This window comes from Dreissena polymorpha, chromosome 9, assembly GCF_020536995.1.
Source record: "Dreissena polymorpha isolate Duluth1 chromosome 9, UMN_Dpol_1.0, whole genome shotgun sequence".
In the NCBI taxonomy this organism is placed as follows: Eukaryota; Metazoa; Mollusca; class Bivalvia; order Myida; family Dreissenidae; genus Dreissena; species Dreissena polymorpha.
Window position 1 is genome coordinate 75,143,924 of NC_068363.1, and position 17,984 is coordinate 75,161,907.

General features: G+C 36.6%; 2 protein-coding genes across 2 annotated transcripts in view; one reads left to right on the forward strand and one right to left on the reverse strand.

The window, feature by feature from the left end:
• The window catches only part of LOC127846175 (uncharacterized), a 140,803-nt gene that overhangs the window by 40,462 nt on the left and 82,357 nt on the right, over window positions 1-17,984 (forward strand). The gene's annotated exons all lie outside the window — the stretch shown is intronic.
• LOC127844689 (low-density lipoprotein receptor-related protein 12-like) lies at window positions 6,381-12,865 on the reverse strand. The gene is made up of 6 exons (XM_052375118.1): window positions 12,775-12,865; window positions 12,043-12,205; window positions 10,810-10,950; window positions 9,542-9,682; window positions 8,157-8,278; window positions 6,381-7,498 (listed from the first exon to the last, which is right to left on the reverse strand). The coding sequence occupies exons 1-6, from the start codon at window positions 12,853-12,855 to the stop codon at window positions 7,232-7,234; spliced, it is 915 nt and encodes a 304-aa protein (XP_052231078.1). The 5' UTR covers window positions 12,856-12,865; the 3' UTR covers window positions 6,381-7,231.

Genomic DNA, 17,984 nt, shown 5'->3' on the forward strand with positions numbered 1-17,984 from the left:
GGTTGAAGCCGGTCAACACCACAGAGTCCCGGTCAAACCCGGAATAGCTTCGGTTTATCCCAGTGAAGCCCCGGCAGAGCCACGGTTGTCGCCGGTAATGCCAAGGTGGAGCCCCGGTGAAAGCCGGCAGCGTCCCGGCAGAGCCCCGGTATACCGTAACTCCACCGGCAGTCACCGGGGCTATACCGGCATAAGACCCCGGCAGAGCTACGGCAACGCCCCAGTTTAACCCCAATCGTCGCTGGTAATGCCCAGGCGGCGCCCCGGTGAAAGCCGGTGGCGTCCCGCCAGAGCGCCAGTTAACCGATGTACCGTAGCTATACCGGAACATTGCCGGCATTAATCGGGGCTACACCGGGGAACCACCGGCGACAACCGGAGCGTTGCCGTAGCTATGCTGGGGTCTGTATGGGCCCCTGTGGAGCTACGGTTCCGTCCAGGTTGTTCTTTGTGCCGTCCCGGTTGTTCCCGGTGCCGCGCCGGTCGTTGCCGGTCCTTCCCGGTGACTCCCGGTTCATCCCTGAGGTGTAAAACATTTTAATACTCTCTAGTGGAGCCCCGGTTGTCCACGGTAGTCCCCGGTTCATCCCGGTCAACCCCGGTGGAGCCCCGGTTCATCCCGGTTCATCTCGGTAGAGCCCCGGTTCATCCCGGTAGATCCCGGATCACGAACCGGGGCTCCACCGCCATCATAGTGAGACTGGGCCTTAACGAATTAACGTATCGAGAACATTTATTTGTGGTGGATCATCTCGCGATATCGTTTGGGTCAGTTTAGGTGACCAATCAAGCCGACAGACCATGAATACACAAAATGTGTCGGTAGGACAATAACGTATCCTCCAGTACGACAACAAGGCACCCATCTCTCGCTCTAGCGCAATTTGGGGTGTTGGTGATCTGTAATCCTCTAATACGCCAGAACGACAGCAAGCAATGTCTTTTCATTTTGTCTTGTTGGCACATTTCGCGAACAATGTTAAAGCACGACATCGCGACACGTATATTTACATCAGGTAGGTGTCATTATTGTTTGTACTCGTTTTGACGCCTCTAAAATTAACAAATATACATGGCAGGAATGGCATACCATATGCATTGAATTTCAGAAATTTTTGATAATTGTCCATCTTCATGTTCACATTATCTTAATATGTTCTAACCAGATTATGGCTATTGGCCCTATTCAACTACGAAAACAAGCCCACGATTCGCTACGATTTATCACATTTATTGAATCGGGAAGACTCGCTATAGTCTACGATTCAGTTACGACACTGGTACGATTGAGTTACGACGAATCGTGGGGTTCGGTTGAAGTCTTGCGAATAGGGTCACGACTTCACTACGATGTGTAAGAAGCTACTGCGACTGTACTTCGAACGATGCAGATCGGTTACGACTAAGCTAGGACCTCACCGAACGAACGCACCCATAAATTAGGCGCCAATATCTATTGATATTGATCTAAATCGCGAGAATCTTAGCGGGCTCGCAACTCACTCGGGGTGAACTCGTGAGAGTGTTGATCTAAATCGAAAGAATCTTAGCGGGCTCGCAAATCACTCGGGGTGAACTCGTGAGAGTTTTGACAAAGTCGTAGCTGATTCGTAGACAGAGCACGTGATCACCGATTTCCCGATTGAGTCACGAATTACCTACGATTCTATTACGACGCTGTTACGAGTCAACTGCGATCAAATTCAGTCTTGGAGGTCCTGGCCAAATTTTAAACACGTTTAAAATCTGGTTACGATTTTTGGGAGCTCACGAGTTGCAGGAATTACTTACGACCGGCCAACGCCTAGCTACGAATGAGTTAGGACCTTCGCCGATTGAGCTACGAATGTCCCCGACATCAAACTATTGGAAATCGGGACAAATCGTGGGGAATCGGGTTGTAGTGGAATTCCCCTATATCACGAGATTCAAACCGATTTCGCTTCAGCCGACTTAGTCATAAATTAAAGGCATACGTCTTATTTAACATCACATGTATTGGTTTTGGTCCGTATTCTCAAAGGCATGTATTGTTCTATGTTCGTATTCACATCGGCATGTATTGTTCTATGTCCGTTTTCACAAAAGCATGTATTGTTCTATGTCCGTATTCACAACAGCATGTATTGTTCTATATCCGTAGTCACAAAGGCATGGATTGTTCTAGGTCCGTTATCACAAACGCATGTATTGTTCTAGGTCGTATTCACAAAGGCATGTATTGTTGTTGGTCCGTAATTCACAAATGCATGTATTGTTGTGGGTCCGTAATTCACAAAGGCATGTAATGTTGTGGGTCCATATTCATTAAGGACTGTTTTGTTCTAGGTCCATATTCAGAAAGGCTTATATTGTTCTAGGTCCGTATTCACAAAGGCTTGTATTGTTGTGGGTCCGTAATTCACAAATGCATGTATTGTTGTGGGTCCGTAATTCACAAAGGCATGTAATATTGTGGGTCCATATTCATTAAGGACTGTTTTGTTTCTAGGTACCTATTCAGAAAGGCTTGTATTGTTGTGGGTCCGTAATTCACAAAGGCATGTATTGTTCTATGTCGCATTCACAAAGGCATGTATTGTTCTAGTCCGTATTCTCAAAGGCATTTATTGTTCTACGTCCATATTCACAAAGGCATGTATTGCTCTATGGACGTATCCACAAAAATATGTATTGTTCTATGTGCGTTTTCACCAATGCATGTATTGTTATATGTCCGTGTTCACCAATACATGTATTGTTCTATGTCTGTATTCACCAATGCATGTATTGCTCTATGTCCGTATTCACAAAAGTATGTATTGTTCTATGTCCGTATTCACCAATGCAAGTATTGTTCTATGTCCGCATTCACAAAAGTATGTATTGTTCTATGTCCGTATTCACCAATGCATGTATTGTTCTATGTCCGTGTTCACCAATACATGTATTGTTCTGTCTGTATTCACCAATGAATGTATTGCTCTATGTCCGTATTCACAAAAGTATGTATTGTTCTATGTCCGTATTCACCAATGCATGTATTATTCTATGTCCGCATTCACAAAAGTATGTATTGTTCTATGTCCGTATTCACCAATGCATGTATTGCCCTATGTCCGTATTCACAAAAGTATGTATTGTTCTATGTCTGTATTCACCAATGCATGTATTGTTCTATGTCCGCATTCACAAAGGCATGTATTGTTCTATATCCGTATTCACAAAGGCATGTATTGTTCTATGTCCGCATTCACAAAGGCATGTATTGTTCTAGGTCCGTATTTACAAAAGTATGTATTGTTCTATGTCCGTATTCACCAATTCAAGTATTGCTTTATGTCCGTATTCACAAAAGTATGTATTGTTTTATGTCCGTATTCACAAAAGCATGTTTTGTTCTATGTCCGCATTCACAAGAGTCTGTATTGCGCGACCCTGATTCACATAATTGACTTACAACAGCAATCATCCTGTATGTGACTGTAAATGTGTCCGATTTATGGATATTAAATAGCAGGTATTTTTCATTTGCTGAATATTTAATTCCAGCACCCAAAAACGCATATGCATTCTCGTATCGTTTATTTTGTTGTTGTTGTTGTTGTTGTTGTTGTTTTGGTGCCGACTCTAAACTTATAATGGTCATTTTAGGTGTTGAGCATTATTGCTATATCCGAAAAAATAACTGATCGATATTATCTGAGAAAACAATGTCTCTGCGTATAGAATCGTCCCAGATTAGCCCCTGCAATCCGCAGATGCATTAAGCCCTGATTTCCTAGTGCGTATCTTATATTAAAACGATATGTTACCTAGAATTTAAGGACAATTTGTATTATTGAACATCCTATTTTGGATTTATTTGGGAAACATTGTTTTCGTTGTAAAAATTAAATGAAAAAAGGCGATTCCACCTTACATATTGTTTAGGAGATGTTAGTGTTCACAAACAACTTATTTTTAGACCTTGTCTCTTTATATAAATAACCATAAATTTTATTTCAGAAAAGCGCTTTAAACGTTTTGTTTTGTGCGGATATTTATTTCGGCGTATGTTTAGTGAAGACATTTTCGAAAAAAAAGGCGAATCTGCTCTATTTCCGGTTGTGACTTAGTAGCGGGTTCTGGAATTGACTTCAGCGCTCTGGCTCACTGCCTTAAAGGGGCCTTTTCACAGATTTTGGCATTTTTTTAATTTATTCATTAAATGCTTTATATCGATAAATGTAAACATTGGATCGTAAAAGCTCCAGTAAAAAATCAAGAATAAAATTAAAAAAAGGAAAAAAACATTGCCCGGATCAGGTTTCGAACCAGTGACCCCTGGAGTCCTGCCAGAGTCCTGAAGTAAAAACGCTTTAGCCTACTGAGCTATTCCGCCGAGTACATATATGTGAAGTATTTTATACCTTATATAAGCAATCTTCGTAGTTTCACAAAATTTATCGACAAAAACAGAACTCTCCAAATTATTCAATCGTTTCGCGTTGCAACGCTTTATAATTTTTAGGTTTTAAAATCGTCAAAAGATGCATATAATGGCTATATTAGACCATGGTAAATGTTCAGTATTACTGTTTCCTCACAAATATCATAACTAAAACGAAAATTTGCGAATCTGAAACAACTTTTTTCAATTTTGTCAATTTACCAAAGCGTGAAAAGATCCCTTTAATCGACCAAGAGTTAAGCAATGAATCGATACGAGAGGTGTTGGTTTTGTATCGATTCCATCGTTTAGAAGAAAAGTACCGAACTGAAATCGAACATAGCAAAAAAGATTTGAAATCTTCTAAGCTCAACGCCCATTGCATAGAGGATTAAGTGAAAACTAAAAATATCACGAACAGGGTAAAAGCAATTAAAGCTGATTTGTAAGCGAATAATAATGAAATAACACTAGGTGAACCAATATTGTTTGGTTGAGAACAATCTAATGGTGAAACTTTGAAATTGCGAACAAAGTGTGAGGCAGCTACAAAAGCAAGCGAGCTTTATTGCAAGGGACCGTTACGACCGACAGAATTGCTTGATCGTATAATCAAAACTCACAGAATGCGGCGATACATTATTATACCGACCATGAACCAGAACGGTACTTATACATCCGATGTGTCGACTGTTCGGACGCGAAAACTTGTACCAAGCATACCGCGTTTCGGTTCCGAGCAATCCCGGGGACGAACCAGCAACCTGCCGCGAAATAATGAATTATGTCGTCTGCTAGCGAGCCCAGATTCGCAAATCGCAACGCATTTATGCGATACAACATATGAAAATAATAACAGCGTATTGGATTTGATACCAAGGCCACCTCTTGTTGAGAAGAAAAATGTTAGCAAACAAAAGGGAAGTATAGTTTGTAAGGTTTGCCAAAGTTTACCCGGCGATCACCAGAAATGGTGCGTTTATTACGAAGCAAATATTTTGCGTGACACAGCTGACCCGAAATCCGAAACACCATGGACAGACGGCGATAATGAGCAGTCGGACAAGCTTAAAGACAGTGAGAAGTCAATACTTTTACTTCCGAGATCGAAGACAAGTTTAGAATTCGATACTAAATGTCCGCGACCGGATCTACCAGATTACAAGTCGCTGCACCGTGATGTTTACATACGGGCACTTGCAGATTCACGCGCTCGCCTAATTTTTCAAGAGAGCACATAATTTTGCGACCCAGACAACAAGACCATGGGTGTTTTGGCGACATGAAACGAGGCAATATTAATATTGGTCTTCGAAAAAATGAAATGGCACATATTTTTGGTAAAGGCCACACTGACTTTACGCATTACTATGATTTGTTTGTAAAAGCTAAGCTAAACAAAACAGGCTGACTTAGCTAAGGGAACAGACAATGTGTGACTGCATAAGATTGGTTGTAAACTTCTTCTTAAGTTGCATACATTTTCGCATCGGTAAACCTTTTTTTAAGGAAAAGTGGTGGAAAACAGCATTAGGCACACGAAATCAAAAACAAATCGAGGATTTTGCGCTTTTTTACACGTATATAATTATATACATACATACATTACATTTTAGGATATTTAAAAGCTTTTCTTTTTAACTGTTTTTTTTTTGTATTTTGTTGATATTTTAGGGACCGGTATTTCTACCGAAATGAAACATGCACAATTTATACTACATGTGCATGTCTATATGAAATAACTTGTTAACCCGCATATACCACTTAAGTATATTTGTATGTACTTTCATGCACTATATATATGTAACAAATAGCTCGATATTATTTCAGGTAATAGTTTCACGTACATGCGTATACTACACAACATTCGGTTACCCGCATATGTTTGAATGTACTTGCACGCACAAGATATAAAAAATATTGAAATCGATAGTTTTGTCTGGTAAAATTAATTGTATAATAACTACATTTAATACATTTACTATTCGCATTTTTAATGCAATATATAAAAGAGAAACACTACACATAAACAATCGAAATTGTATTATATTCATATTACCCGGTAATAATGTATATATGTACCGGTATGCCTGTTTTTACAGCTTTAAAAAGTCAGTACATGAAATCATGTTACTTTTACAATACGCTCAAATCTTTCACGGAATTTGAATCTAACAGCAGTTAACGTTTCAAAAGATTTATTTATAACTCATTAAACGAATAAAAACAATGGCCAGTATGTTCACATTTAGTTGTGATCGTCGAACATGTCTCATCTGTTTTATATCCAATATTAATTTGTATAATGACATACGTTTACAGCCTAAAATCTCGTTTATCCATTAAAGTTGTGAACTCTTTAGTCCATTACTGAGGGCATCTGTACACGGATCGAATACGCTCGTATTATATTTGTTTCTGTTTTACACTATTTAATAGCAGCGCGAGGTCGGGTCTATCCGAGTATGAAAAACAAAATGCATTTTTTAAATAACGTATCAATAACAATCAAACACATCTATAATGCCATAGCAATGGTGTCTTGATAATATGTATTCTGTATCAACAACGTTTCTAACAAAACAAATCACGTTTCCTCAAAATGTAACCATCTGATACATCGATGCAAGAAAAAACAACACGAAATTATTCACCTTTAAACGATTTTTTCTTAAGATTTTAAAAATCTTTAAAGCTTAAAAATAATATCAAAGGTTTCACTTAATTCTTAATATTTTGCACTTGGATTACAAAATCTAGTTTAAAAAGTATAATTTGGAGGCGGAATTCAGTTCTTTTATGTTGATCGATACTGGCGTTTTAGTAATCGATGTAATATGACGTCCGCGATTCGTCCGATGGAGTGGTGATCCAAATTTGCGGATTCTGTGACGTCACTTCCGCCGCTTCCATTTTCACGTGGTAGGGATCATAGGAATACACTGCCTGGGCGTCGTTACCGTGGTAATGTCCCGGATGTACTTGTAGAGGCTGTATGATTGGTTGGATCGGAGGACTGGGCGGGGCTTGCTTCACGATATGAACGTCCGAGTAAATGTCGTCTGGAACCGGCACTACTTCCACTTCCTGTTGAAGCAAAATACACATGTTTGAGAAAATGATGTTGAGTTTTAGTCTGAATTCGCTTGCATTGTATAAACTATCTTTAACATTCGTACGATTCGAGCCACACGTCAAAGATTAACGTGTAAAGCCAGTACGCACGTATATATTGACTTTATACAAGTCTTTCAAATTACTTAAACGTTTTATGTAAGCGTCCGTAAATATGTTTTAAATGCATCTGAAATAAAAAACGCGAAAACATTATTCTAAACTGAACGTTATAGCATATAGAAAGTTACATTTCTTAGTGTTAGTTATATAGTAGTTGACCACGATTGACGTCGGTACACACGATAGATAGCAAGCTTACAGTAAAGTATATGCTCATGTAAAATAGTTTTTGTCTTCACACAGCTCTAAAATATACCAGGTAGGTCGGTCAAACTTATTAAAAAAAAATAATTTTATATCAAGTACCTTCAATGACAGATATCTCTGTGTAAAATAATCTTCCTTTATAAATAAAAGCACAGTTTGCAAATATATTAACGTAGCGATATAAAACAACAAAAACACTGAGCTTGAAATACCAAAAATATAGATTCACTTTTATGGTCGACGTAAAAAAATATTGTCGGTCGGGTGAGTGGAACAATTGTTCATCAAGCATCAAACTTACATGATTTTCGTAACTCAAGTGTTTCACGCTGTCGGCGTTACGCCTCCGTCGACTGCGACAGCAGCAGCAGGCAATGATGCAGATGATGATGACGACGCCGACAACAGTACCAATGGCTATTCCTAGAAAACATCATTTTAAATGAGCCACTCTCTGTGAAAACCGGGCTTAGTGCATTGGAGCAAAGTGTCGTCCCAGATTAGCATGTGCAGTCCACACAAGCTAATCAGGGACGACACTTTCCAATTGTATGATAATCCCTTTTTAAGAAAGTATCTTCAAGTTTAGGCGAAAAGTATCGTTCCTGATTTGACTGTGTGGAGTGCACAGGCTAATCTGGCCCGATTTTTTACGCATATGCATTAAGTCCGGTTTTCAGAGATCGCGTCTCTTGTTGTTTTGCGCGCCGTTCTCTGTATTTTTTTTTATAAAAAACACAATGTTCAACAGCCACGGATAAAAATGTAACATATTGTATGTAACTCTGTTATTACAGCTCGGCAATATTAAGCTGGCACTGACCTTAATTCATGATATACTTTGTGTACACCTATGTATAAAATACTGTCAGATTGAATGTAAACCTATAAACTAAAATTCCGTCAATATGAATATTTTAGTTTCCGTACTGCAAGCGATTTTAATCGTTTAAACGTACCACATTACTAATATTGCCTGATTGAATCCTGCACAGCGTGTACGATCAAAACCGAACTCTAAAAATCTAAGAGGATAAATGATGCAAATGGAGAGCGGGAGTAATGTTGCCGAGCTCTAGTAATCAGAACATTTTTTTAATTTCAAGAAAGATAACTCTTGACGTAAATTTCGACACACCTGGCTGCGGTGACTCCCCTTGTCGGTAACGGCTGTTAAAACTAAATATTTTCAGAACTTGTTGTGCATTTTAAATTGTTTTTTCATTTTGTTGAATTCAATTCGAAGAAATTTACTGACTTATTCTACCTATATAGACCTGTACTACATCAAGTTTAGTCAATGCTGTACACTGTTACACAAGACCACATGTAAAGCAATCATTTTATCAAATGTTTTAATCGATCATGCTTATGGTTGGTTATGACGGTGAGGAGAAAAGAATTACATGATAACACAAATTTAAATAACAGGTAGAGCATAACGTAATCTGTCATTTTTCCATCTTAAATAAGCCGGTGTTACCAAGTAATATATGGTAAGACCAAACATTAACAACTACGGTTAGTGTGTTTGTTTATTTTTAGTTTTTTCCGTTTACAAAAGTAATTTAGTCTTATCACGACACTCAATCTTTCTCTGTGTATTGCAAGCTGGTTTACCAATACTAGGTACACACGACAAAGGTTGTCGAGGACGTTGCGATTATACAAAGCCTAAAGACTCACCGATGATCGCCCCCGTGGAGAGGCCGCATTCGTCACTTCCGTCTGTGCAGTCCTCATAGTTGTCACAGGTCAAGGACGCGGAGATGCAGCGTCTGTTGGACCTGCACTGGAACTCCGAGTCGTAACAAGTCTGCTTCGGGTCTGATGGGAGATAATTACGCGAATGATAGCTGCATTCGTGAACAGTTTATAACATTAAATGAAATTATCATTGACTTTCGAATTGACATACCATTATAATATTCAAATAAGTAAAAATAATATTTAATTCGAAAGGATATGAGAATCGTTCTGCGAAAATTGGGCTTCATGCGAGTGCGTAATCGTCGTCCAAAATAAGCCAGTGCAATGCGAACAGGCTTATCAGTGACGACACTTTACTTTTCTTTAGTAGTTTTGTATACTGGAAGTATTTTTTGAGCGAAAATGAAGTATCGGCGGAAAGGGTCGTCCCTGATTAGCCTGTGCGATGTGCAAAGGCTAATCTGGGACAACATGTTAAGCACATGCATTAAACCCGGTCTTCGCATAGCGGATATATAGGAATACATTTGTATGATATATTTTGCAATAAGAAATGACTTTCAAATGGATATAAAAAACAATTGTTATATAAGTTTAAATAAAATTGAGTTCACATGGATATTAAAATAATTTGATTGAATTTGAATGTCTGAGCATTTGCCGTTTATACGAAGTTATTAATTCCTGATAAATATCCCGATGAAGGCGTATACGCGTCAATAAATGGAAAATTTACTATTATCCCGTGTTTTGCGGACGTTTCTACATTTAGACAAATATAATTAATATAAAGCAAAGATGTACTACGAACTAAATATTAATGTCACGCATAAAGATAGGTCATAGCCTTATTCGTGCAAAAGAAGCGGAAATAAGTTGTAACTGATGTTTTGATTGCAGACGAGTGGATTACATGTATATCGATTCAAGTCAACATAATTTAAGTACCGTCAAGGACAGTCAATATAAAATAACATTAGGCGTTAAATTTATTGCATAAATTTACTAATAATACATTCCGGTTATGCAACTTGGTTATTAACCCGAATAAAACACTAAACCATAAATTAATTAATTTTAGCCCCTGCTTTATGCGTGTCATTGCAAACAATTCATAAAGCATTCAAAAACATTCAATATAATTGGACATTATGCGTATAATTTAGTTTACTATATTCATAATTTTATGCTCTTATAAAACTAAATATCGGATATGCAAGCATTACTACAAGTTCGCCACTCACCATCTCTGAAGGCGGTGAGGAGAAGCCTGAAGCCCTCCGAGGTGTCTTGAGCGTCGCTTACATACCGGAAGTGGGCTTGGTCGCCGCTGGTCACGTAGCTCGACTTCAGAATGCTTGACCAGCAAACACGAGGATCCAAATCTGTCATGTACGCGAGGAAAATCTTTATTATATAATGTTTTCTTTTTTTGTCTCCGGAATGCACTTATCTTAATAACCTCATTTCATCAAATGTTTGATGTTTCTTTGAAATCTTTAGAAACTAATATTTCGACCAAGTATGTCCACACTCGTTTTTAAAGTTTTTTTCTACAGAGGGCATATTGGATTTCATCAGAAGATCCAGGGAATACATTTTAGAGGCCACTGGTTATAAGACCCCTGCTTATTGTCGTCACTAAATCGTATTGCTTTCAAGCTTGTTATATGGCTTACAGGTCATTTTCTGAAATTTTAAGCATGAACCAAAGTATCGTTGTTCAATATCAAATCAATAACGCCAAATAAAGACCCCTTCCAAAGTGCAGCAATGGAAGATAAAAATAATTTTCATATTTCTTTCTAAAAATGTTTTCCGATATTAGAATAGAAATAATTTAAAATTTGTCGAAATATCTGTGCTTATTGGTCAATAAATAACCCCTTCATTTGACTCTAAACAGCCTTTTTCTTGGTAAATAAACACTTTTTATTGGTAAATAAACAGCCCTTAGTAGTTCTAATTCACAGCTCTTAAATCGCATATACTTACTCCCGGGGTGTTTATTTCATAAGCATCACAGCTCACAATACGCAAGTCCTAATACATTGTTTAGTTTAAGCCTTTAAAAGGCTGCATTACACCCTCAGAATATGAGACGTGTTCTGGGAAAACTGGGCTTAGTGCATGTGCGTAAAGTGTCGTCCCACACTATCCTGTGCAGTTCGAACAGGTTAATAAGGGACGGCACTTTCGCGCTATTATGGAATTTAACGAAATTTTAGTCTAGATTAAATCTAGAAAGTGCCGTCCTTGATTAGCCTATGTTGACTGTAGGACGACACTTTACGTACATGAATTAAGCCCATTTATCCCAGTACGAGGCACTTTTTTTTATCAATACATCATGCTTTGCCCGTGCACTGTTAAAAGCCATGCCTTTGTGATTGGCCTGCTTGGATACATTTTTCTCAAAATATAACATTTTAAATCCCCCAATGTCGATAAAAAAAAGCCCTGAAATAGAAATGTACCTCTTAGAGGCTGTCCTGTATTCTCGTTTCCGTCCAGGATACTTAGAAAGTCCTGTGTACAGTTGACGCTATTCACTATGGAGTTATCGAGGAAGCGAACTTGGAGTCGCTTGTCGGCAGGGACTCGAACCCGCAGTACGCAGTCCATACTGCTGTAGTAGTACTGCCGAGATAAATACATGAATAGCCATTTGAGTCTCGTTTTGTGAAAACATAACTTAATGCATATGCTAAAGTGTCGTTCCATATTAGCCTGTGCAGTCCGCGAAGGCTAATCATGTTCCACACTTTCCGCTTTAATTTAATTTTTGGTTGAAAAGGAGTCTCTTCTAGACGAAATCCAGTGTAGGCGGACAGTATCGTTCTTGATTTACATGTGCGGATTGTACAGGCTCTTCTGCGACGACGCTTTACGCACATGCGTTAAGCCCAGTTTTCCAAAAAACGAGGCTCATTCATTATAATATATTTTCCTCTTCTCAAAGGAAAGCCTTCAATGACAACAATACGGGTAGAAACAAGAACCGCATAGCATATACCGGGGTACACATGTTTAATGTAGATTTAGTTCTGAATTTTATATCGAAAAAGTCTAGTAAGTATTTTAAATCCTGCATGCTAAAGTGTGTTTGGTTAATATAGATATATTAATCAAAGTCCCATTTTAGACAAATATCCTTTTTTGAGACAGATGCTTTTAAAGGAATAAAAAGTTTCCATTTAATACTATACTTGAAAGTTGGTCAGATGCAGACGGACGCTCTCCAAACCAGAAGTTCTCATATCGATTGAATTACCGCACAGGACATCCATGTAATCTGAATGAAACAGGAAACGTCTATAGAAGTTTTGTATAACGGCCAGGTAATGCATCGCTGTCAAGTGGAGAAGTTATGAACCGATTTCATGCGGCCACTTTATTAACAGAACCGCTGTCAATTTACCACGTTATGAACCGGTATGAACGAAATTCTGTCGCGTTGCCAAGTTATGAACCGTTGTTAAGAGGCATAGTTATTAACCGTTGACAAGTGACCAAGTTATAAACCGTTTTCAAGTGACATAGTTATCAACCGATGTCAATTGACATAGTTATGAACCGCTACAAAGTGACATAGTTATCAACCGCTGTCAAGTGGTCAAGCTATGAACCGTTGTCATGTGGTCAAGCTATGAACCGTTGTCAAGAGGCCAAGCTGTCACGTTGGCACGTTATGAACCGTTGTTATTTTTCTATTTTATGAAAATCGCCGTATAACAACAACATGTGATTAAGTTTTGTCGATGTAAACAATCACGTGTAAAATAAAATAAGAAAATGCTCATAAATATTTTTTGTGAATATATAGTTGTTTCTTCCTCTGCTGCTGTTGTTGCTTTTAATGCTTCTGTTGTTACGGCCGCTAAATTGTTGAATTTCTTGATCGTGCAATTCAAGGTATGCTCACACCGGTGGGTAACCTTAAATCCATTATTAAAAATCTTCGTGTTGAATAAAATCCAGCAACTGAAATTACCAATGTAACCCAACGCTATTTCGTTGTTTAAATAGGTTGCATTTAATTGAAGAGCGATTTCGGTTTAGGTTTGGGCTGAAATGCGTTTCACAGGTAAAATATATAATTAATAGTTTACGACGCGTAAAAGGCGTTGGTTATTTGAAATAAATAATTTGGAAAGGTTTTCATTCATAACCACCAACAACAGAAACAACAAACAACAACAACATAAACGACATAAACATGCACATAATTCGGAATATTGTTATGAAACAAAGTTATAAAAGTGTATCTCTATTGATACTGTTTTCATTGATAACCAACACCACCAACAACAGCAATAACAACACAAACAACGTCAACAACAACAACAACAACAACAACAGAAAACACAACCATGCAAATAATAGTACACATAATATAATATGTTACGTTACAAGCTGACACAATTGCAACCTTTTGAAAAACATATAATACTTATTATTAAAAAACTGTCAATGATTCAAATTTCAAAGTGCAATGTAGAATAATAATGATAAAGGGTTTTAATTACTTTCGCACCAACATTTCAATATAGTTTTTGACACTATGTCTTACAATGATGTCAGTTCAAGACAAATAGTCATATCATGAACATTATGTACAACAAAACACGTGATGTAAAACCACTAAACTATGCCTATTCGTGGTAATATCAAATGAATATATTTGATCAAATGAACATAAATTAAAATTCATAAACAAAATGTTCATTTTAATTGTTATTCGTACTATCGGTTAATCAGTTAACCCATTTATGCCCAGTGGACTCTCCCATCCTTCTAAATTGGATCAATTTATATCCAAAATTAGGGGTGTCAAGTATATTTATTTCTATATTTAGAATATTTCATAAAGAAATTCATTTAAGCAAACGGCGCTGCAATGTCCTTTTTCCAGGACGCTAGGCATAAATGGGTTAATCAATACACTATTCACATAAATATTTAAAGGTTAAGGAAAGAGATTGGGGTGGAAAGTGTCTGTGTTTGTGGAGAGGGGAGGAATAAGTTCAGGTAAGTAATAGAGATGGTGGTTGGGAGGATCTGTGTTTCTGGAGAGGGAGGAATACGTTCAAGTAAGTAATGGAAATTAAAACGTTGAGGGCAGAATAAGTTTAGGCGGGAAAAGAAGCAAACACATATAAGATTTACTTACATCGCTTTGATGCTGACTGAGCACGCGTCCATTCAAATACAAACGTCAAGAAAAGTCCAATAAACGAACACCATTTACTGGTTACTGTATTAAGCCCCTAAATTTATTATAACATATTATATTATAATAAGTGTAAGAATAAAATCTCAAATTTATTCGTTAACGAAGTTAACTAATACACTATCAAGGTAATTCCTGTACCATTGAAATTATGTAATCTCAATGTTTCTCCGCTTTTACTATAACTGTTGCAATTATACAATCTTAAAATATTTTAACACGTGTAAGAATACAATGCACAAGTGATTGCTTTATAAACTCAAATCACAGGGAAACTGTTTATCGGTTTCACTTATCTGTTTTTTTAAACAAACGAAATAACTTAAATAGTTTTCTTATATGTCATTCTGTGCAAAACGCCCATTTTTATATCAATACCAAACCCTACCTCTCATAAAAGTTTAGTGTCAAACACACGTAAAATATGTTAATTAAAATGCATTTATTTTCAAGTAAGCCATCAAGCACTCCTGACGAAAGTGTTGATAAAACTTAGGTTGCCGCAGGTTCACAACAAGTAACCTATTATTAACTACGGTTTAAATGAAGCGAAAATGAAGGCAAACCGAGCACAAATTGTAATTAAAGAAACAGTCATCCTTTCCATATTTATTCATTTATGTCTGATCTCGATACATAACAATTAATTTTAAAAGGTCGAGTTTTAAATGGATGCGTTCTATTAATCAAATTCGTAATTTATGCACGCGCCTTATATGTTTATAACTGCATTCTTGAGGATAACAATCGGGATGTTGACAGCGTGGTATTATTCCATAATCGTAAACGATCTTCATACTTTGTTTACAACAATCAATCATCATTTACAATACCATCACTTATAACATCAATAACAGAAACAACGCAGGCGATGACTAAGGCGTCGATGAAGACAGGAACAAAAACACCACCAACAACACCAATAACAATAATAATAATTATTATAATGATAATAATTATTATCATTATCAACATCATTATCATCGTAGCCATTATCACCACCAACACTATTTTCATCATGATCATCATCAGCAGCAGCGGAAACAGCATCAGCACAAACATTTTCACAACAATACAAACAACACCACTTAATTCAGAAATCTTTCGACTTTTAAGTACTTTTTCATTTTTAATGATACACATTTACAAAACCAAGTGTAAAATTAGTATAACATGTATTTAAACGTGTACACGTTTTTGATAACTTCTGTTACAACATTTCAAAATTTTAATATATGTTTCGTAAAAGCGTCATCTTAATACAAATAGTCATACCGGTTTGTAAACATTATGTACACGTTAACATGTTATGTAAAACCACTAAAATTGTCCAATCAATTACAGTATCTATGTATATACAAGATCAAACGGATATAACTTTAAATTACCCAAATTATGTTAACAATAATTTTTATTCGTTTTGTAAGTTAAGCAGTACAATATTCGCATAAACAGTTAAAAGTAAATAAAATATATTGGGGTGGGAAGGGCTAGTGTTAGTGCGGAGGGGGTGGGGTAAAATAAATTAACATTAGTAATGGAAATCAAAACTTTGATAGGGACTAGTAGCTTTCGAGTGAAAAAGAAGCTTACACTTATTTGATATTTTTTATATCTGAAGTAAAATGGAATTTTATCAAATAACACGTATGTTGATTAAACAAGATCATACAGGCTAAACTGAAGTTTATATACGATATAGAAGTACATTTATGTAGATCTATCAGTTTCATAACACGTTACCACGAAACAACGATGTACATGTAGTTTCATTAATACTCATGTATGCATTTTATAACTACTTAATACCACTGTGACTCTGTCTTAAAATAGATACTTACATCGCTTTGATGGTGACTGGGCCCGAGTCCATCCAAATACAAACGTCAGGAAAATTCCAATAAACGTACGCCCTTGTGATAACATCATTTTCTTAGTCCTGTAGTGAATCCCGAAATTATTATTTCGCGTGTAAGAATAAACTCTAATAGAAAATGTTAAAGATTTGAAAGAACGAATCACAAACTTTTCCTGTAACACTTGAACTAATAAAACCCCTAAATTATTTCACAATTACTATAAGGTCTATAATAGTAAAATCTAAAAGTTATCCAATATATCTATAACGGCTGTAATAATAAAATCTTAATGTTGTTCCGCTAGCAATATAGGTCCGGTAATAATAAACTTTCCAACTTATACTTGTACATGAATAGCATGCAGTATAAAAATTATTTTTAAGCAAATCACAGTGTTCCTATTAATCGTTAGCGCAGGTCTGCTTTTTTATAAACAAGTTAAATAACTTGAATAGTTTTCGTATATGTCATACTTTGCAATACGCCCATATTAAAACACCAACTGACACTATCACTTTCTTACTTAGTATCAAACCTACGTAAAATATGTTAATTAAAATTCGGAATTCATTTTCAAGCAAAAAATCAAACACCCCTATGAAAGTGTTTGTAAAACGTTGGTTGCCTCAAGTCCGCAACAAGAAACCTGTTATTAACATCGGTTTAAATGAAGCGAAACTGAAGGCAAACGAGCACAAATTGCAATTAAAGATTCAGTCATTTCCACATTTATTCATTTATGTGATGTCGATACGTAATAATTACTTTAAAGAGTTCGAAATTTTAATTAATGAGTGCGATTATTTATTAGAAGAATTTTATGTTGACAGCAATAATAATCTCGAACGATATTCATCATTTAAATACCATCAGTGAGTGTCAACAACAAGAACAAAAACAACTACGATCATCATCATCATCATCATCATCATCATCATCAATCATCATCATCATCATCATCATCAAATCATCATCAGCATCATCATCAAATCATCATCATCATCATCAGCTCATCATCAATCATCATCATCATCATCATCATATCACATCACCACCACGATCACCATCATCATCATCACATCATCATCATCAGCATCATCATCATACATCATCACATCATATCATCATCATCAATCATCTGCATCATCAATCATCAGCATCATCATCATACATCATCATCATCATCAATCATCACCACCACCAAACCATCACCATCATCATCATCATATCATCATTATCATCATCATCATCATCATCATTCATCAATATCCCAATCATCATCATCATCATCATTCATCATCATCATCATCATCATCAATATCATCAT

Coding starts and splice junctions, on each gene's coding strand:
- LOC127844689 (XM_052375118.1), bottom strand. CDS start 12,855: ATGGATGTCCTGTGCGGTAATTCAATCGATATGAGAACTTCTGGTTTG. Junction 10,951..12,042: donor TACAGGACAGCCTCTAAGAG/GTACATTTCTAT, acceptor CGTACATGACAG/ATTTGGATCCTCGTGTTTGC. Junction 8,279..9,541: donor CTCCACGGGGGCGATCATCG/GTGAGTCTTTAG, acceptor GATGTTTTCTAG/GAATAGCCATTGGTACTGTT.